Source organism: Schistocerca piceifrons, chromosome 6, assembly GCF_021461385.2.
Source record: "Schistocerca piceifrons isolate TAMUIC-IGC-003096 chromosome 6, iqSchPice1.1, whole genome shotgun sequence".
Lineage (NCBI taxonomy): Eukaryota > Metazoa > Arthropoda > Insecta > Orthoptera > Acrididae > Schistocerca > Schistocerca piceifrons.
This window is the reverse complement of record NC_060143.1, coordinates 557410337-557433122: the sequence shown is the minus strand read 5'-3', so window position 1 is coordinate 557433122 and position 22786 is coordinate 557410337. Positions and strand designations below refer to the sequence as shown.

The following is a 22786-nucleotide window of genomic DNA, read 5'->3' as shown; positions in this document are numbered from 1 at the left end:
AAATACGATGTACTCACTCCTCTCTACAAGTCCCAGAAGTCTGGGACGGGAATTTCCGACCACCTTGTATTGTTTACTATCACCTGTTTATACTGTTTTGTGGCAAAATAAACGCAACATTGAAATGTTTCGGTTGTTGGTTTAATTTTGAACACCAGCGTAAATTTCAGTACATTTAAATCTGGGAAGCTGGTCTGAATCACTCTTGGATAAACAAGATGAAAGTGACCATTAGTATAATTCTGTACAAACTACGGGAGACATAGGCAAGAGTTACTCACAAACGACCAGCATGTTGGCCGTGACAGTCTTGGTGGAGAAGGAGGGCGCGTCGGCCGTCACCTCGCAGCTGAAGTTGCCCGACAGGCTGAAGCCGACACGTCGCAGCACCACTTGAGTCGCGTTGGACGACGAAAGCTGCCAACAACAGAGAGCGCAGTGAAATTATAACGCTGAAAAATTCTTGTGGTTATCTGTGGCACGAAACTAAAAATTACGTAGTTAATTATGGTCTTAAAGATACTCTACTCAAATATTATCTGCGCCTTTTACTGTCGTTTGAAGGGCCCGACTACAGTTCCAAGTACTCCATGAAGTTGCCGTGGGTGGACAGCTGGAACGGGAATCACTTAACTTTCGGATAGCAATACAGGAACTATGTGAATGATGTAGCTGCTCGGAGGTCTGGAAAACTGACAAAAGTTGCGAGTACGATATGATGATCAAACAGCTTCCAAATCGCGTCAGAATGAAGCCACACGTCAGAGGATGACACTTCGGCTGGTCCACGGCGCCGGATATCGAGGCTGGTACACACTGAGGTGACAGAAGTCATGGAATGCTTCCTAACATCATGTCGGACCGCCTCTGGTCTGGCTTAGCGCAGGAACTTGGCGTGATATTGAATCGACAGTCGCTGGAACAACCCAGCAGTAATACTGGGCCATGCTATCTCTATAGCCGTTCATAACTTCGAAAGCCTTACCGGTCCATAATTTTGTGCACCAACAGTCCTCTCGATTATTGGGATTCGTGTCGTGCGATCTTGATGGCCAAACCATTCGCTCGAACTGTCCAGACTGTTCTTCTAACCAGTTGCGAACAACTGTGCCACGGTGACATGATGCACCAAGTTAAGTTGGGACTAATGTGACCAGGCGACGGTTTTCCAGTCGTCTAGGGTCCAACTGATGTGGTCACGAGGCCAGGAGAGTTACCACAGGCGATGTCGTGCTGTTAGCAAAGACACTCGTGTAAGTCGCCTGCTGCCATAGCCTCCTAAAGGCAAATTTCGCCGCACTGTCCTAACGGAAGCCTTCGTCGTTAGTCCAACATTGGTTTCAGGGTTCTTTCACGCAATGTTCCCAGAATGAGATTTTTGACTCTGCAGCGGAGTGTGCGCTGATATGAAACTTTCCTGGCAGAGGTACTGGCGGAATTAAAGCTGTGAGGACGGGTCGTGAGTCGTGCTTGGGTAGCTCAGTTGGTACAGCACTTGCCTGCGAAAGGCAAAGGTCCCGAGTTCGAGTCTCGGTCCGGCACACAGTTTTAATCTTCCACGAAAGTTTCACGCAATGTTGCTTGTCTGTTAGGACCAGTAACTCTACGAAACCTCCGCTGCTCTCGGTCGTTAAGTGAAGGCTGTCAGTTACTGCGTTGTCCATAGTGAGAGGTAATGCCTGAAATTTCGTATTGCAGGCACATTCCTGAGTCTGTGGACCTCAGAACATTGAATTCCTTACCGTTTCCCGAAATGTAATGTCCCATGAGGCTAACTCCAACTACCATTCCGCTTTCAGGTGTGTTAACTCCCGTCGCTTGGCCATAAGCACGTCCGAAACCTTTTCACATGAATCACCTGAGTAGAAACGACACCTCCACCTTGCGTAAGCGATACTACTGTCACACGTACATGTCCTTATCTCTATCCCATTACCTTTGTTACGTCAGTCTGTATAACGCTGCAGACTTCCTCGGACCTTTTTAATGGTGAAACCTTCTGGGATAGTGACATGTCAGATGGTTTCTCAAAAAGTGTGTTAGAAATGCTCCTCCAGTCCGGAATTTCAAGAAAACAGCGACACATGACCACAGCACAATCTTGCTCACTTCGAGCAATCATCTATGTGAACTAGGTACAGAATGCATTTCGCATGGTGTAAACATAGATTACTTTTCAAACTACATAAACTTTTTCTTATAATTAAATTTTCCCGAAGACAGTTTCATCTTCATCTACGATAATGATAGAAGCTGAAGAAATAAAATAAAATTTTGAACTAAGAGGGTGACTCGAGCCCAGTCTTTTTGCATACTAGGCAGACATGCTGCCCATTACACCATCGCAGCACTATGATCAACATTGCTACAAGAACTACGGAAGTCGAATGCCATCCCCAACACAAACTGCAATTCATATCTTCAGCTTATTTTCCCCCGAAATTGTCACTATTGAGGGGGAAAATTAGCGGAAGATATGAACTGGGAGTTCATGTTGGGAAGGGCATTCGACTTCAGTAGTTCGTGCAGAGTTGTTGACGTCGGTGTTGTGTTGGTGTAATGGTCAGCATTGGTGCGTATTAAGCTTAAAAACCTGAGGCCAAGTCCTGGTTGTAGTATACACTTTAATTCATTTATTCAGCTTCCATCATTATCGTAGATAAGCTCTTTCATGGCTGATTTAATGTTTACTTCTATGTTTCATGATCTTGTTGTTTTATGTACGTATGAATAGCCCTACAATCCGTCAAGAGATTTTGGGTTCTCCTTTGTCTGTGCAAACTAATGTACCATGACATTTCGATAACATGACCAGGATTGTAAAGATAAGATTTAAATGGTAATTGTAAATGGTGCTTCGTTACTACTGTTATAGCGTCCTACATATTGTAGAGAGCATCTAGCAGACAAAATTTTTTGACGAATCGTGTCTGGAGATGTATCGTGTAGTTGTAAAATTAGTTGCAAGACTGGATCACTTTAAACTGTGCTTCACGATAAGCAGACAGAGGAAAGAATGATTTCTGACCTGTGTGGTCTGCAGCAGCCCGTGGCAAGGGGAACGCTTCGAGTACTCGTCATATAATTCTCCTCTATGAGACGAAGGACTTTCTCTTCAGAGCTGAAAGTGCAGCGCGTCTGTAGTGTATCACAACCATCCCTCCCAGGTGCGAACGGACCATTTTCAGGGATGCGTTCTTGCAGTCGGACGAAATTGGTACGCGACGTTGTAATTGCAAGAGGGACAGAATATGGCGCCCTTGTCTTAGTTTATATGCGTACCGTTATGTGGAAGATTAGAAAGCGATCCGTTCTTCAAATTTATTTTAAAATGGTGTCTTTCACACATACACCATGTGATCAAAAGTATCCTGACACTCCCAAAAATATACGTTTTTCATATGAGGTGAACTGTGCTGTTACCTACTGTCAGGTACTGCATATCAGCGACCTCAGTAGTCATTAGGCATCGTGACAGAGTAGAATGGGGCACTTCGCGGAACTCACGTACTTCGAACGTGGTCAGGAGACTGGGTGTCACTTGCGTCATACGTCTGTACGCGAGATTTCACTCTCCTAAACATCCCTAGGTCCACTCTTTCCGATGTGATACTGAAGTGGCAACGTGAAGGGACTACGACTGTGGCTGCCCGGGATATTGCCCGCATTGAGACTGATCCCTCACCTGTGGTAGAGTAGGAGGTCGACTCGAGGTGTGGCAGGGGGCGAAAGACGTTCTGGAGGGCTGAACGGAAGGCCTCTCCAGTTTGTCTGACGAACCTGTTTCAGGCTCTGTCTCAGGCTGATACTGATCTTCGGCCGGACATGGCTGCTTGTCCTGTTCCAGAGGTAGCCCTCAGTCTCCAAGATCCGGGCGGTCGCAGAGGGTGGGCTTACTGGTAGTTGGGAGCTCCAACGTCAGGCGCGTAATGGGGCCCCTTAGGGATATGGCTGCAAGAGAGGGGAAGAAAACCAATGTGTACTCCGTGTGCATACCGGGGGGAGTCATTCCAGATGTGGAAAGGGTCCTTCCGGATGCCATGTAGGGTACAGGGTGCACCCATCTGCAGGTGGTCGCTCAGGTCGGCACCAATGATGTGTGTCACTATGGATCGGAGGAAATCCTCTCTGGCTTCCGGCGGCTATCTGATTTGGTGAACACTGTCAGTCTCGCTAGCGGGATGAAAGCAGAGCTCACCATCCGCAGCATCGTCGACAGGACTGGCTGCGGACCTTTGGTACAGAGCCGAGTGGGGGGTCTGAATCAGAGGCTGAGACGGTTCTGCGACCGTGTGGGCTGCAGATTCCTCGACTTGCGCCATAGGGTGGTGGGGTTTCGGGTTCCGCTGGATTGTAAACTGTCGAAGCTCTATTGGTAATGTACCGGAACTTCAAGCGCTGATAGAAAGCACCGAAGCTGAAATCGTTATAGATACAGAAAGCTGGCTGAAGCCAGAGATAAATTCTGCCGAATTTTTTACAAAGGCACAGACGGTGTTGAGAAAGGATAGATCGCACGCAACCGGTGGTGGCGTGTTTGTCGCTGTTAGTAGTAGTTTATCCTGTAGTGAAATAGAAGTGGATAGTTCCTGTGAATTATTATGGGTGGAGGTTTCACTCAACAACCGAGCTAGGCTAATAGTTGGCTCCTTTTACCGACCTCCCGACTCAGCAGCATTAGTGGCAGAACAACTGAGAGAAAATTTGGAATACATTTCACATAAATTTTCTCAGCATGTTATAATCTTAGGTGGAGATTTCAATTTACCAGATATAGACTGGGACACTCAGATGTTTAGGACGGGTGGTAGGGACAGAGCATTGAGTGACATTATACTGAGTGCACTATCCGAAAATTTCCTCGAGCAATTAAACAGAGAACCGACTCGTGGAGATAACATCTTGGACCTACTGATAACAAACAGACCCGAACTTTTCGACTCTGTATGTACAGAACAGGGAATCAGTGATCATAAGGCCGTTGCAGCATCCCTGAATATGGAAGTTAATAGGAATATAAAAAAAAGGGAGGAAGGTTTATCTGTTTAGCAAGAGTAATAGAAGGCAGATTTCAGACTATCTAACAGATCAAAACGAAAATTTCTGTTCCGGCACTGACAATGTTGAGTGTTTATGTAAAAAGTTCAAGGCAATCGTAAAATGCGTTTTAGACAGGTACGTGTCGAGTAAAACTGTGAGGGACGGGAAAAACCCACCGTGGTTCAACAACAAAGTTAGTAAACTACTGCGACAACAAAGAGAGCTTCACTCCAAGTTTAAACGCAGCCGAAACCTCTCAGACAATCAGAAGCTAAACGATGTCAAAGTTAGCGTAAGGAGGGCTATGCGTGAAGCGTTCAGTGAATTCGGAAGTAAAATTCTATGTACCGACTTGACAGAAAATCCTTACGTTAAATCAGTAAGTTACTCAAAACAGCATATCCAGACACTCCGGTATGATGATGGCATTCAAACAGAGTATGAGACGCCTAAAGCTGAAATACTAAACACCTCTTTCCAAAGCTGTTTCGCAGAGGAAGACCGCACTGCAGTTCCTTCCCTAAATCCTCGCACAAACGGAAAAATGGCTGACATCGAAATAAGTGTCCAAGAAATAGAAAAGCAACTGGAATCACTCAACAGAGGAAAGTCCACTGGGCCTTACGGGATACCAATTCGATTCTACACAGAGTACGCGAAAGAACTTGCCCCCCTTCTAACAGCCGTGTACCGCAACTCTCTAGAGGAACGGAAGGTTCCAAATGATTGGAAAAGAGCACAGGTAGTCCCAGTATTCAAGCAGGGTCGTCGAGCAGATGCGCAAAACTATAGACCTATATCTCTGACGTCGATCTGTTGTAGAAATTTAGAACACGTTTTTTGCTCGCGTATTATGTCGTTTTTGGAAACCCAGAATCTACTCTGTAGGAATCAACATGGATTCCGGAAACAGCTATCGTGTGAGACCCAACTCGCTTTATTTGTTCATGAGACCCAGAAAATATTAGATACAGGCTGCCAGATAGACGCCATGTTCCTTGGCTTCCGGAAGGCGTTCGATACAGTTCCGCACTGTCGCCTGATAAACAAAGTAAGAGCCTGTGGAATCTCAGACCAGCTGTGTGGCTAGATTAAAGAGTTTTAGCAAACAGAACACAGCATGTTGTTATCAATGGAGAGACGTCTACAGACGTTAAGGTAACCTCTGGCGTGCCATAGGGGAGTGTTATGGGACCATTGCTTTTCACAATATATATAAATGACCTAGTAGATAGTGCCGGAAGTTCCATGCGGCTTTTCGCGGATGATGCTGTAGTATACAGAGAAGTTGCAGCATTAGAAAATTGTAGCGAAATGCAGGAAGATCTGCAGCGGATAGGCACTTGGTGCAGGGTTTGGCACCTGACCCTTAACACAGATAAATGTAACGTATTGCGAATAGATGGAAAGAAGTATGCTTTATTATATGATTATATGATAGCGGAACAAACGCTGGTAGCAGTTACTTCTGTAAAATATCTGGGAGTATGCGTGAGGAACTATTTGAAGTGGAATGATCACATAAAATTAATTGTTGCTAAGGCGGTTACCAGGTTGAGATTCATTGGGAGAGTCTTTAGAAAATGTAGTCCATGAACAAAGAAGGTGGCTTACAAAGCACTCGTTCGACCTATACTTGAGTATTGCTCATCAGTGTGGGATTCGTACCAGATCGGGTTGACGGAGGAGATAGAGAAGATCCAAAGAAGAGCGTCGCGTTTCGTCACAGGGTTATTTGGTAACTGTGATAGCGTTACGGAGATGTTTAGCAAACTCAAGTGGCAGACTCCGCAAGAGAGGCGCTCTGCATCGCGGTGTAGCTTGCTCGCCGGGTTTCGAGAGGGTGCGTTTCTGGATGAGGTATCGAATATATTGCTTGCCCCTACTTATACCTCCCGAGGAGATGACGAATGTAAAATGAGTGAGATTTCGAGCGCCCACGGAGGCTTTCAGACAGTCGTTCTTCCCGCGAACCATACGCGACTGGAACAGAAAAGGGAGGTAATGACAGTGGGACGTAAGTGCCCTCCGCCACACACCGTTGGGTGGCTTGCGGAGTATAAATGTAGATGTAGGTGTAGAGCACAAAAGCGACTTCGTCTGTTGGCTGACAGAGACCGCCGACAGTTGAAGAGGGTCGTAATGGGTAATAGCCGGACGTTTATCCAGACCATCACACAGGAATTTCAAATTGCATCAGGGTACGCCGCAAGTACTATGACAGTTAGGCGGGAGGTGGGAAAACTTGGATTTGATGGTCGAGGTAAATGCCAAACGACGCCTCGCTTGGTGTAAGGAGCGTAAACATTGAACGATTGAAGGGTCAGAAAACGTTGCGTAGCGTGAAGAATCACGATACACAATGTGGCGATCCGATGGCGGGATGTGGGTATGGCGAATGCTCGGTGAACGTCAGCTGCCAGTGTGTGTAGTGCCAACAGTAAAACTCGGAGGAGGTGACGTCATGGTGTGGTCGTGGTTTTCATGGAGGGGTTTGCACCCCTTGTTGTTTTGCGTGGCATTATCATAGCACAGGACTACATTGATGCTTTAAGCACTTTCTTGCTTCTAACTTTTGAAGAGCAATTCAGGGATGCCGATTGCATCTTTCAAGACGATCGACCACCTGTTCATAATGCACGGCCTGTGGCGGAGTGGTTACAAGACAATAACATCCCAGTAATGGACTAACTTTGACTAAGTCCTTACCTGAATCCTACACAACATCTTTGGGATGTATTGGAACGCCGACTCCGTGCCATTCCTCATCGACTGACTTCGATACCCCTCCTCAGTGCAGCACTCCGTGAAGAATGAGCTGCAATTCGCCAAGAAACCTTCCAGCACCCGATTGAACGCATGCCTGCGACAGTGGAAGCTGCCATCAAGGCTAAGAATGGGCCAACACCATATTGAATTCCAGCATTAGCGATGGAGGGCGCCACGGACTTGTATGTCATTTTCAGCCAGGTGTCCGGATACTTTTTTATGATATAGTGTAGGTTAATGACCAAGACTTGTTAATATGTCAGCTTACTACCCTAAAAACCTCTAACAGGAAGTGTGCAACATCCTGTATAAATACGAAATTAGTGTCTTTGTGTGGTTTTTCTCAGACGCCGAGCGCGCACGCAGTTCCTAAGTGATGCCAACGGCTGACATAGACCTCTGAGAGACGACGACAGCGGTACAGGCCACTGCCCAGCTTCTCTGAATTCCCGAATACATCCTGCCAAGAAGATTTTTCAGGTTAAGGTATGTGTATCTCGTCTCCAGTCTATCTTAGAACTCTCGCTGTTTCTCTATTGGTGGTGGTGCTTCAGGGGTAACTAAAATTGAGCTTTCATGTTAATTTCTAGAAAGTAAATATTTGTAGGTTTCCGTATTTAATAGGTAAAAACGGAACGCTTATTGGATTACTTTGTTCTCAGTGTGTGTCTGCCCAACTGCTAAGACATCACTTTTTCCTTGTAAGCGGTAGAGGTATCTCGTTCAGATTTGTGTCACGACCCATGACCTAAGGATCATTCATCATCTCAAATTAGCGATAGCAAGGGGACGATTTGATCCTGAAGCAACGATAATACACTAGGAAGAGAGATTTTGATCACGTGCTTTTCATACGCAAACAAATGAAATGTACAAAATTCGGCGCACTGCAGAGCATTAATTTACTTCAGTAACAGGCTTGCACTTTACAAGTCCATCATCAGACTTTAAATTTTACAAATTCTCGTTCACGTGTCGGTACAACTAATAGCGATAAAACCAAATTCAACAAAATCTTTGTAGAATGTACTCCCAACGGTCATGACGTGAGCAACTCGAAATAAAATGTTTTCTATGGGAGTTTTCCAGAAAGTAATGCACTGCATATTTTTCCTTCAACAGTTCTTTATTGAACGTAATGAGAACTACACACACGAAAGAATGGTGCTTTATCTACACAGCCTATTTTTCCAGGTAATCTCCATCCTGTTCTATGGCGCGAGACAAGGGTGTGTATGGCCTGTCGGTACCAATCCTTATTATGGTGGCGGAGCCAGTGCTTCACTGTGTGCATCATCTCCTCATCGCCCACAAAATGTGTTCTCTAATTGTAATGCATCTGTCGTCGCGAATGACCACATCAGGTTGCTGCACATGCCAGGTGTGACAGCCGTGGATGTTCTCCCCAATCGCTCTGCCGTACCGCCTTATGATGACGTCACACTCCGTGCCCAGCTACTAACTGTACTGTTGTTGACATCAGATGCTCCAGAGACTTTGCACAAGCGTTTGTGAATAGTTCCCACGGTTTCTTTCTCTGCAGTGAGAAATTCAATGATGCCGGGTTGTTCGAAAAGTACTACACATACAGACGCCAATCAGAAACTATCCTGCAGCTACGCCATCTGTTGGAAGACACGGAAACTTAGCTCGTTCCCTTAGGAGACTTTAAGTAACACATAGTAACATTTGGAATTCGTAGCATAGTGGTCGGCTTATAAAAAACGCGGTGCGTTACTTTCTGGTCAACCCTCGTATATAAGACAACAGCGCTTAAACGGATATCACCGAAAATCGTTATTCACAGAGGAACAGCTACTTACGTTCTTTTAGTCCTTATCATTTGCCAGAACTCAGAAGAATGTATCTAACAAACTCTCTCACATTCTAGCACTCTTTCTGTTGACTTTATAAACAGTATCTGAAAAGGATCGAAAGTTCAGCACAGCTCTATTGAGCGCTCCAGCTCGAGGTACCGTATGTTAACATATACACTACTGGCCGCTAAAATTGCTGCACCACGAAGACGACGTGCTACAGAAGCGAAATTTAGCAGACAGGAAGAAGATGCTGTGATAACCAAATGATTAGCTTTTCAGAGCATTCACATAAGGTTGGCGCCGGTGGCAACACCTACAACGTGCTGACATGAGGAAAGTTTCCAACCGATTACTCATACACAACAGCAGTTGACCGCCGTTGCCTGGTGAAACGATGGTGTGATGCCTCGTGTAAGGAGGAGGAATGCGTACCATCAAGTTTCCGACTTTGATGAAGGTCGGATTGCAGCCTATCGCGATTGCGGTTTTCGAATCGCGACATTGCTGCTCGCGTTGGTCGAGATCCAATGACTGTTAGCAGAATATGGAATCCCTGGGTTCAGGAGGGTAATACGGAACGCCCTGCTGGATCCCAACGGCCTCGTATCACTAGCAGTCGAGATGACAGGTATCTTATCCGCATGGCTGTAACGGATCGTGCAGCAACGTCTCGATCCCTGAGTCAACAGATGGGGCCTTTGCAAGACAACATCCATCTGCACGAACAGTTCGACGACGTTTGCAGCAGCATGGACTATCAGCTCGGAGACCATGGCTGCGGTTACCCTCGACGCTGCATCACATACAGGAGCGCTTTCGATGGTGTACTCAACGACGGACCTGGGCGCACGAATGGCAAAACGTCATTTTTTCGGATGAATCGAGGTTCTGTTTACAGCATCATGATGGTCGCATCCGTACTTGGCGACATCGCGGTGAACGCACATTGGAAGCGTGTATTCGTCTTCACCTTACTAGCGTACCATCCGGCGTGATGGTATGGGGTGCAAATGGTTACACGTCCCGGTCACCTCCTGTTCGCATTGACGGCATTTTGATCAGTGGACATTACATTTCAGATGTGTTAGGACCCGTGGCACTACCCATCATTCGATCCCCGCGAAACCCTACATTTCAGCAGGACAATGCACGACCGCATGTTGCAGGTCCTGTACGGGCCTTTCTGGGTACAGAAAATGTTCGACTGCTGCCCTGGCCAGCACGTTCTCCAGATCTCTCACCAACTAAAGACGTCTGGTCAATGGTGGCCGAACAACTGGCTCGTCACAATACGCCAGTCACTACTCTTGATGTACTGTGGTATCGTGTTGAAGTTGCTTGGGCAGCTGTACTTGTACACGCCATCCAAGCTCTGTTTGACCCAATGCCCAGGCGTATCAAGGCCGTTGTTACGGCCAGAGGTGGTTGTTCTGGGTACTGATTTCTCAGGATCTACGCACCCAAATTGCGTGAAAATGTAATCACATGTCAGTTCTAGTATAATTTATTTGTCCAATGAATACCTATTTATCATGTGCATTTCTTCCTGGTGTAGCAATTTTAATGGCCAGTAGTGTATCCGTGTTGATCCACTGTGGACATGAGACGGCAGCTGATAAAATATTTAAAAATGAACTTCGTGAAACAGCAGCTCAATTGAGACGTTGGTTTTTTTTTTTTCGCTACCAGTTTCGGTAATTCATTAAGCCATCTTAAAATATGCGTATGGGACCTGAAGATGGCGTAATGAATTGCCGAAACTAGTAGCGAAAATAACATAAAGTAACATCTCATTTTTAAGGCTGTCTGGCGAATTGCATTGATAAATAGGTATCATGTGTGGTGAAAGAAATGCATATACGCATTCGTTAAAATTGTCATTTCGACATTAATCCCTATTCATACAGAAAACTCCCTATTGATATAGGAAGAAGTATTGCGTAGAGAGTTACCCTACTCTCGAAGTTTCAGTAAAAAACATATCCACGAGGCACATTGTCTTCGTTATAACGTCCACCACGGGAGCATTTCCGTTACACCCTTATACACACCAAACGATACCGTTACGAAACGCGCTGTTATTCGTATGCTCTTTCCTACCTCTTTTATCAGTGCTACCATGTATTGTTCTCAGACTGATAACAAACTTCTATGAATCGGTCGAACAAGTGTTTTGTAAGGCACTGTTATCGCTGATGACATACATTTCCTTTAGGATCTTGCAGCGTATCTCAGCCTGACAGCTGCCGTGTCTACGACTAGTTGTACGTGGTCGATCGATTTCTGGTTGCTCCAGCAGGTGTGTTACATTTATTACTGCTTTCGTGGCCGCCTCCCGATTTTCATTCGGTCTTTCCTGTCTCAGCGGTTTTTTCGGACCCACGTTGGTAACACACTGTCTGATTGCTTTGAGCAAGAGAACGGTGTCCCCCAGGGCAGTGTTTTAAGCGTTACCCTCTTTGCCATAGCCATCAACAGTATAACGTCTACAGTGAGGAGTCCAGTACAGTGCTCCTTATTTGTGGACACCTTCGCTGTTTTCTGTTCCTCCTCCAGTGTTGCAACCGTGAGCCGTCAGTTGCAGCTAACAGTGCGGCGGTTAGAGGAGTGAGCTGCAAAGACGGGTTTTCGGTTTTCAGCCGATAAGTGTGTTTGTGTTCATTTTAATCGTTCTCGTCGTCTTTTTACTTTGCCTGCCTTGCATATGGGGGATACTGTCCTACATTTTAGAGACACAGTGCGGTTTCTGGGCCTAATTTTTGACTCCAGGTTGTCATGGCTGCCACACCTACGTGACTTGAAAGCCAGAACGCTGAAGGCACTGAACATCCTCAAGTGCCTCAGCCACAGATCTTGGGACGCGGATAGGGCGCGTCTCCTTCAGTTTTATGGAGCTTTTGTGCGTTCACGGCTGGACTATGGGTGCACAGTATATGGGTCAGCGAGGCCATCTTATTTGCGGATCCTTGACGCTGTTCACCATGCTGGGATCCGACTGGCCACGGTTGCTTATCGGACCAGTCCCGTACCCAGCCTCTGTGCTGAGTCTGGCGAACCGCCACTTACCATCCGGCGGCAGCTACTGCTGGTGCGCCAGGCTTGTAAGTTTCTTGCAGCTCCCAGATCGCCTGCTCACCATCTTGTTGCCCATCCACCTCTGGACCGCCTTTTTTCCCGCCGTCCCTGGGCTACGTTGCCGTTTGGGATCCGTGTGCAACGTATACTAGAGTACCTCGGTGTGGAGTCTGTACAACCCAAAATCCAAGGTTTTAACCGCCTGCCACCCTGGTTACTGAAGAGGCCCGGAGTGATTTTAGATTTATTGCAGTACATGAGAGATTGCACTCCTGCTACCGTTTTTAATGCAGCATTTTCTGCCATTTTATCTGAGCACCACGACTATGTAGCTGTTTTTACGGATGGGTCGAAACAAGGGGATTCTGTTGGTTGCTCAGTTGTTTTTCCATATCGTGTCCTCAAGGTCCAACTGCCTCATACTTTTACTGTCTTTGATGCAGAATTGTTTGCGATCTTGCGGGCACTGGAGCACATGAGACATTCTTCCTCTCCTAAATTTCTTGTCTGTTCCGATTCACTCAGTGCCCTTCACTCATTGCAACGTTTGTATCCGGCAGACAAAATTGTCCAGACCATCCAGGATGCTCTCCTCCGACTACAGCGACTGGGGAAGGTTGTAGCTTTCTGCTGGGTTCCGGGGCATGTTGGCATTGCTGGGAATGAAAGGGCAGATCTCGCAGCCAAGGAGGCGTGTCTTGGCCCACAAGTATCTCAGTGTGCTATCCCCTTGAACGCACTCACCTCCCTGTTGAGCTCACGGGTCATGCGTCGGTGGGAAGATGAGTGGCTGGAAGTGAATGACAATAAGCTCCGTAGAGTCAAGCCCACAACGTGTGTGTGGTGTACTTCCTTTCAACCCCATCGACGGGACGAGGTTCTCCTCACTCGGATTCGAATAGGCCACAGCCCTATGACGCACAGCTTCTTGCTCCGGCGAGAGGACCCTCCAATGTGTGGTGCTTGCGGCGTCCAGGTCACTGTGCGCCACGTTTTATTAGATTGCGTTTTATTTTCTGACCAGCGGGTCGCGGCTGACTTGCCACCAGACCTGCCGTCTCTATTAGGCAACACTCGGACGAATGTGGTTAAAGTTTTAAAGTTCTGTGCCCTGTCAAATGTTTTTTCAAAGATTTTAGGGAGAGGATTTTAATTTTCTCACTGTGTGACAAGCTCGCCCATATTTTATGTAAGTGGCCAGCCAATAACAATTTCCTGTGACATTCTTGTTGCTATGTTTCCCCTTTCCTTAGGTTTTACTTTCTTATGTAGCATTTTCTTTCTTTTCCTGCTTTCTTTGAGTGTGTGCTTTAGTTTTCTTAGGTCTGTCCACATTCGTTCCTTTTAATATGTGTCAGGGCGCTGATGACCTCGATGTTGAGCGCCCATAAGTCCCAACACACCACCACCACCACCATCAAGTTAAATGTGCCCATTGGTTGAGTCTTTTATTGCCTCCCCACCTATTTTTCATTTTTATAAATTCATGATACTTGTTTTACTTCTATCTCAGAGATCTTCGTTAGCCACCTTCACTGGCTACCGATTCTGATACTTCCATAAACTGTGCGTCGGAAGTAAGTCTTTGGAAAGGCGGTTGGCTGTCAACCAGCGTCGTGCCTTCACGATTTAGAATGTCATGTGGGTCTTTGTTCAATGGAAGTCGACGATCAAATTAGCTGTACAGCACCTTGGATTGTTAAGACGTGTCTGGTTCGGGAGCTTGAGGGAGAATGTGCTGACGGTTTCCGACACCTTTATAACCGACGTCAAAAGTGTGCCGTAGGTAACGGTGACTACTCTGGGGGCCAGTAAAGGCGTTTTGTTTGCAACTCTTGTTTCCTTTACGTTATGAGACCAATCACCGGACTTTTCAGACGCAACCCAGACGTATGTAGCACTAGATTTAGACACTAGTTTTTTTGTATTTGTTATTGAAACTGTTGTTGTTGTGGTCTTCAGTCCTGAGACTGGTTTGATGCAGCTCTCCAAGCTACTCTACCCTGTGCAAGCTTTTTCATCTCCCAGTACCTACTGCAACCTACATCCTTCTGAATCTCCTTAGTGTATTCATCTCTTGGTCTCCCTCTACGATTTTTACCCTCCACGCTGCCCTCCAATATTAAATTGGTGACCCCTTGATGCCTCAGAACATGTCCTACCAACCGATCCCTTCTTCTGGTCAAGTTGTGCCACAAACTTCTCTTCTCCCCAATCCTATTCAATACTTCCTCATTAGTTATGTGATCTACCCATCTATTATTGAAACTAAGATGTTTTAATTATTCGTTGAAACAGATTTGAACATGAATACAGAAAACTTCGATGACTCACTTCTTTATTTCTTTCCAATAATTATCTTCAGGATTGCATTCAGATGGGGTATACAGAAATAAGGTGTCCACATACGTGGCATTATGCCCAGTACTGGCTCTGTGATAAAAAGAGAGGGAACACTTTAAAGGATTGTCATGAGTGACAGCTATAATGCATGTTGGGCTGAAAAACGACTTCCTTTACTTCATGCGGCAGTGTGGGCAGCATTGTAGCTATTGTCCCCCTAACAGCTTCCATTTTACTTTCCTGCTGGCCACAAATTAATTAATTTTCACTGCAGGGAAGTAAATTTTTCATTGGCCATCGGTCACATTACTTAACAGTATGTATTTTACCAAATGTTCTCAGTTGCCGACACACTTTGGTGGAACCAAAAATTTGCATCTGCAAGTGCTAGTAGGTATTTTGAGCTAAGATCTGAGTGGATAGCTACAGGATAAAAGGTTGTCGACTGTTTATACCCGAAAAACTATGCGATTTCTGACGGCTTGAATTGCTCCCGCAACAAACTGAACTGGAAAGTATTATGTGAAGCATTACCTGTTTCATTATTGTATAACTTAATTCGTTTGTACTTTACTAAACAAAAAAAGACAGAATACGCGTTCGCTCTTAGTATGAGAACGCTTAGAATCGGAAAATCATTGTTCGAATTGCGGTTAAACAGCAATATATTTTACACACACTATATGAAAATGTTGAATGGTAAATCTCCACAACAAATATGAAAGTGAATTGAAATACATTAATATTTATTTACAAAACAGTTGGCTCACACCCACCCGTCAGTGTACGCTTTTTCTAAAAATTAAAACAAAAAATAGGTTCTATATATCCAGCCCTGCTGTAAAAAGGGTCAGGAAAAGTTTGTTTACAGTGCGGGAAAATGAAAACCTTTCATTTACTGGCTGACAATTGCTTCATTATGACCGCGAATTTACTTTTGAAGCGAATAAATGTGGCCCGGTGAGGTAATTAAAATTCTGGAGCTCAAAGTCTAAAGAGAGCAGGCACAATTTAAGCTTTTATTCCAAAAGCAGCGACGTATTATTGAGGATTTTTCAGAGCGCCCAGAGAATGTCAATGAAAGAAAAATGAGAGCACGGTTTTAAAAACTTTTCGCTTGAGAACTGAGAAAGAACGCTACGTCCTTAGCGGTCCTCAGTGGAACGTATGAGGATGCAGCGACATTTTCCAGTTAAAACAACTGTGCGTGTTAACCTCTTTTCGCACATTTTAAACGATGAAGAAAATTTGTCGGCCAAGTGGCGGTGCAAGTTTTGATTTCTCTTTGAATTACTGACTCTTCGTATTGCGTGAATTACATCATGAACGACGGCCCTCAGGGATGTGGAAAGATTGAAGTTATTTATAAAATATATAAGCAGCCACTGGTGGCTTCTTTTGTAACGTACACTAACCACTAGCGCTTATATACTCATTCTGATGATTGTAGGACTCGCTTTTAGATTACTTCATTTATGTATGTATATATTAGGGAAAAAGAACTACTTTGAAACACGCCATTTGTTTCCCCTCTGATGGTGATCAGATGAAGTAATTATCTAATACTTGAAACAAATAGTTAATTTAATTTAAACAGAACACTCATCCCTTTTACTTGGGGCTCCCAAAACGGGATATCATGAACCTACTTCCCCATACCACTTACGGGTGGTCATGTAAGTACTTCAAAATCTAATCTGGAAATTCGTTTCCAACTATTGGTTTCCAAATTCTGCGATCGATTTTCGCACCCATGTAAACATTTTGGAAAGTGCCTGGGATGTCAGGATTTGTCTTATTTTCAAAAATTTTTTCTAATATGAACGGAATGGTTTTCTGAAAAGTGAAGGATAAGTAGAAATATTAGACTGAAGCTGTTTACACCTCGTCTAATTGAGGGAAATAGCGATTGCGCCGACTAAACCATAAACTCATCTGGTTTCCAGGCGCTATATTTAACTGGGATGGCAAATCCACTTCAGATCTTAACATGTCAACACGACAGCGAAAAACGGTTTAAGAAATCCGGTAAAACGGTTTAAGAAATCCGGTTTTCTTTCGGGAGATGTACTGCACGTTTACGTAGTGACTGTCAGCTGTCTGTATACCGGAGAAATCTAGATACGTATAACATGAATTTTTGTGTTGACCAGAATTCCATCCTTATAGCATACGTGCGGTAAAAGTACGTGTGGGGCAAAAGTACGAATAAAGCTTCGACGTCCCTAAAGCAGAAGTTCATCATTCTCCCATCAGGAAGCGCATATGTCGTCATCTCAGTTCTGTTTAGGAGTCTCGTTGTATTCTGGCGATTACAGCTGGAGAAAACGTGGTAAGTCACTTTTGTACGCTTTAGATCTAACATCGGTATGGTTTTCATTGGGTGTAAGCTGAACTTAAACGTATTTAAACACTGGATAAACTCGATAGCGGAAACAGGGGCCACAGGATTCCAATACGCTCGTTGAGGGCCATGACTTTAGTAGTGTGGGTTATCTGTAAATTGCGAAAAGAGAAAATAGTGGAATGGGGTAAAAATGCTCAAGGTTGAGGGGTAGGACATAATAGTAAGCACTTTTGCTCCATCAAGAAACTATTCGCAAACTTTCGCTCCATAATTTGTACTTTGACTTCAGTATTTCCTTCTAGTGTATTCAAGCCCTTTTTGCGTTTATTTACCTTAAATGCCTCGTTCTTCACCTTAGAGCAGCAAAATTAATTTAACTTTTCTATAGTGTTCTTTTTTTTTCAAATATACCTACCTCTCAAACACGATTCCAATATGATGTTCCATAAGGACTTTTTTTTTTTTTTGACTAATCGACCGAGGTTATCACCTCGACAGCCATTAACAGAGCTGCTCTACAAACAAGCTTCCAAAGTTACTGGAAATGAAAGCTATTAAAAGCATCCAAACCTATCGGGTTTTTGGAGACGGCCTTAAGAAAACGTCTTAAAATTGTAAAATGTAGTGAGCACCTCGGCAGAATCACAAAGCTTTCTCATTGGAGGAGGAACATGCGATAGTACAGAATTGCATTCACCTCTCTGAACGTTTATTTCGGCCTTACTCTCAGATCAGTGCTACATTTACTTTCAGAAATCACTGAAACATGTATTTAATTGTAGTTGTTTGTATGTTGTTCAGCTGGGGATAAAAGCACGCATTGCGTACACTTGGCCGCGCGGGATTAGCCGAGCGGTCTCAGACGCTGTAGTCATGGACTGTGCGGCTGGTCCCGGCGGAGGTTCGAGTCCTCCCTCGGGCATATGGGGATTAGTGTTTTTAACGTCCCGTCGACAACGGGGCATTAGAGACGGAGCGCAAGCTCGGGTGAGGGAAGGATGGGGAAGGAAATCGGCCGTGCCCTTTCAAAGGAACCATCCCGGCATTTGCCTGAAGCGATTTAGGGAAATCACGGAAAACCTAAATCAGGATGGCCGGAAACGGGATTGAACCGTCGTCCTCCCGAAGCAAGTCCAGTGTGCTAACCACTGCGCCACCTCGCTCGGTCCCCTCGGGCGTGGGTGTGTGTGTTTGTCCTAAGGATGATTTAGGTTAAGTAGTGTGTAAGTTTTGGGACTGATGACCTTAGCAGTTAAGTCCCATAAGGTTTCACACACATTTGATTTGCGTACACTTGTCACCGGCCCGCGCTCTCGTACCCAACGGCCTGGGGTCTGAGTACGCATAATTATTCTCTAGGAAATCCTTTATTACCCCCTAACAATAACTGGATGACAATGATACATTTACACAATGTTACCAAGATGTCAAACTGTGTGTTACGTGAGTAATACAAACAAAACACCAAAATACCGTACTTTTACCTCACCTACCCTCTATCTCAGGATGCTGATACGTTATCTAATGAATATCTGACTAGGAATCTGTTTACTTTGTGTTTAAATACTTGTGGATTTCAATGTCTTCTCCTGTATCTACCGAGAACTTGTTACATATCTCTGCGCCAAAATACTAAATTTCATTCTGAACAGTAGGCAACGATACATCGTTTGTTCGTCTTTAATCTTGATGATCGACGGGGAAAAATATATAGACCTGTAAGTGCAAGAAACCTCAGTTTCTACAGAAAGTAAGATCTTCAGTTGTCAACACAAGATTCTAAGGGCGCACATAGAAGGAAGTTTTATTTTTTGGACTCAAACTGCACTGCCCCTGACGATTACACCGCGTGAAAGTGTTCCACCGACCCCATCTGCAAGTGTAGTGAAAGGTTTCTAGGAAGCTTTTTAGTGCTGGTGGCACGTTAGATTTGTTTTCCATTTGTATTGTTGGGACCTCTACACATAGACTGTCATCCAGTGTGTATCTGTTGTTCCCTTCCTTTAGTGCATGTAAGTAATATTTATTAATTTGTAATGTCTGCGATACGTAAGATTAAAGCTTAAAATATTTGCTGTTGGGAGTTGTAAGTTTGCTGTAATATTCTCCTTGCTGTGTCTGCTGTTTATGTGATCCAGCTCCTTTAACAGCAAAAATATATATTCAGCTGAGGCAACACTTTTTAAAGAACACTGCAATGCACTCGAATGTAATTCACGTGGGTAGGTCGAGAACAAGATTGGGTCAAGCACTAGCACCTTATTTACTGTTACCCTACTCCGACTTTTCTATAATTGCTATCCCCCATTTTTAATATGATCCGCTGTATCTCAATGTTGATATAAGACTCCACCCATTTCATGATCTAATTTTCCTAGTAGAATTACGCGATCTGCACAACCAGAGGCTCTGAATACGCCAATGCGGTAGTTTATTTTATTTAGTTTCAGAAGAGTTTGTGCTATCACATTTTTTTCTGCATATGAACCCATTTATCTCTTTTTGTCGACAACCACAATCGTACGCCAGTCCTGCGCCACTTCCAAATCACAAGAGAAAAATTCTCAAAACTTACTGTAAAGGGTAACAGCGTCCTTTTTTACAAGTATCAGAGGTACCATGGTCTTTCAATGGTGCCCCACAATTGTTTCTCACAAAATTTTTAATGTAAAGCGGTTAAACTGGGAGACGATAACAGTCAACATTTCTTTTACATATACTAGTTTCCTACACAGTCCTGCCTATGGTCGTATGCCAGCTTTGTGCAGGAGAATGTATCTCCTATTGGTAAAATCTCTTGACTTGTTCTTAGAGCCATGTTTTCACTGAATCAGCTACGCTCTCGTGATCTTTCAAGTGCGTTCCACGTACAGAATCCTTAGGGCACCTACACAGATTTAGGTCCGAGGGCGTCAGGTCAGGACTATGCAATCGATAAAGTAATGACGCCCACGCATTCTGGCTTATATTCGCAGGTTTCGAGACAAGGGGGTGAGCGTGCATTGTCGTGTTGGATCAAGATATAATTAGGAGTCTTTTCGTACCAAACACGTCGGAAACGGCTCTTGAATTTGTTCACAGTCTTCACAGATGGCCTTCGGCAAAAAATAAACGAGAATGACATCATCAACATCCCAAAGGACTTTCATCGAGACCGATCGGTGACAGAAGGCCCTCTTCGTTGGCCTCAAGCTGTTCCGACATGACAAGACGACGTGGCTGTTCTTTGAGTCTTGCGTTCTGCGAAGAGCATTCGAGGAACTCATCTCGAGCACACTTCTGAAAAATCCGCGCTATTCGCCATGTCGGCAGCAGTGACTTTCACACCATGTGCCAAACGTGATCGATTCGGAGATCAGTTGTTGTACTTACCGACACTGTAACACTTTTTACTCAAACCCAACAGCACTCTCGTCAAATGCATAACCACCCGACACTACAAACATTTATCGATGTTTCTTTTTAGACAAGGAAAAATTAAAAGCGGCACGTGCCTTACGTGGTTGCCATTTTGATGGACCACTACGTCTCTTCCATCTGTCCCAATTATTCGAAATTTCGATTACGTGCAGAAGAAACATCAGATTTGGAACACCTAAAATGACTTCTTCCTGTGTGTACTGACGACTATAAAAAGAATTATGCCTATTATTTATTGAATGGCCTTGGTACGTAAATTTGCCGATGTCCGCATTCAACGTGAGATATGTTCACCTAATTGAAAGTGGCTGTCGTTGCTGTGGTCTTCAGTCCTGAGACTGGTTTGATGCAGCTTCCCATGCTACTCTATCCTGTGCTAACTTCTTTATCTCCCAGTACCTAATGGAACCTACATCCTTCTGAATCTGTTTAGTGTATTCATCTCTTCGTCTCCCCCTATGCTTTTTACCCTCCACGCTGCCCTCCATTACCAAATTGGCGGTCCCTTGATGCCTCAGAACATGTCCTAGCAACCGATCCCTTCTTCTAGTCAATTTGTGCCACAAGCTCCTCTTCTCCAAAATTCCGTTCAATGCCTCCTCATTAGTTATGTGATCTACCCATCTAATCTTCAGCATTCTTCTGTAGCACCACATTTCGAAAACTTCTATTCTCTTATTGTCCAAACTATTTATCGTCGGTGTTTCACTTATATGACACTTAAATCTATACTCGATGTTAACAAATATCTCTTCTTCATAAACGCTTTCCTTGCCATTGCTCTCGACCATCATGAGTTATTTTGCTCCCCAAATAACAAAACTCCTTTACTACTTTAAGTGTCTCATTTCCTAATCTAATTCCCTCAGCAACACCCGACTTAGGTCGACTACATTCCATTATCCTGGTTTTGCTTTTGTTGATGTTCATCTTATATCCTCCTTTCAATGTGAGCCGTATTATATTTATTGCCCCATAAGTGTTCCACTGCTTTCCACGATTTCAGCGATCTGGTGTTGCATCCAGCTTTGTGGCTGGAGAAGTTATTGACCCAGGCATTCCAATTTACACCATATGTGAAAACAGTGGTGAGTCTCGCGGCTCTTACTGGATTGCGTTATATTTAACATCAAGACGACGTAGCATTCTGTGCGTGGGGTTTCCAGTGCTGTAAACGTTCGTTTCTCTTGAGACACTTCATCTAACACTTCTGCTTTCAAGCTACCCTTCGGGCCTTTTATTAAATTCAGGGACGTTGGTTATATACTTTGACGCCATCACGAACTTTTCAGTCATATTTCAATAAAAATAACGTCTTATTCTTCCAAGAGAAATTCCTTGCAGAAATTTAAAATAAAGGTAGTTTTGCAATAACAAAATTATTTTGCTTCTGAAAGAAAGTTTGGTCTGTGCAGTGCATCGTTTAATATTTGTCTGCACTGTTGTTATCATTAGTTTCAGAACAATGAAAGTGGTCGAGAGATCATCTACTTTAACTCGTTCCTCTATTAAAATTTATTGTATCTGTATGCGATCATCTTGCCTCTATCCGTAGTTTTCTCCCGGGTGCCACTCTAAATTCAGAACATACAGCTTCAAGAATCGGTGAAGATCGCAAAACCAATCGTAAGTAAAAATCAGTGAATTAGTTTGCCATTAATTTTTATTCTTGGTGAAGGATCTTTATTTTTATCACACTTTGCACAAACAAATGCAACAATCAGACAAAAAAAGGAGCCTACTTAACACACGTCTACTCTTAATGTAATTTCCCTCTTAATGTTGTGATCGCCGATCGCTGTAGTCTACTTATGGTATCCACTGAGAACCCATACGGTCTATTCCAATTTTTATAGAGTTCTCGGGCAAATAACTTTTAGTTCAAGGGATCTTGCATATGTCTTCCTGTCCATCTAAATTCTTATTTGTAGAACAGTTATTTTTACAAAAGGAATTTCAGTGAGCTGTCGTC

The 22786-nt window shown here is 44.2% G+C and overlaps 1 protein-coding gene across 1 annotated transcript in view; it reads right to left on the bottom strand.

Moving 5' to 3' along the window:
• Nucleotides 1–273: 273 nt before the first annotated feature.
• The window catches only part of LOC124803458, a 794587-nt gene continuing 772074 nt past the window's right edge, over nt 274–22786 (bottom strand). Inside the window, exon 3 of the mRNA XM_047264647.1 lies at nt 274–417. Coding sequence (XP_047120603.1) covers nt 274–417 — 144 coding nt within the window. The remainder of the gene's footprint in view (nt 418–22786) is intronic.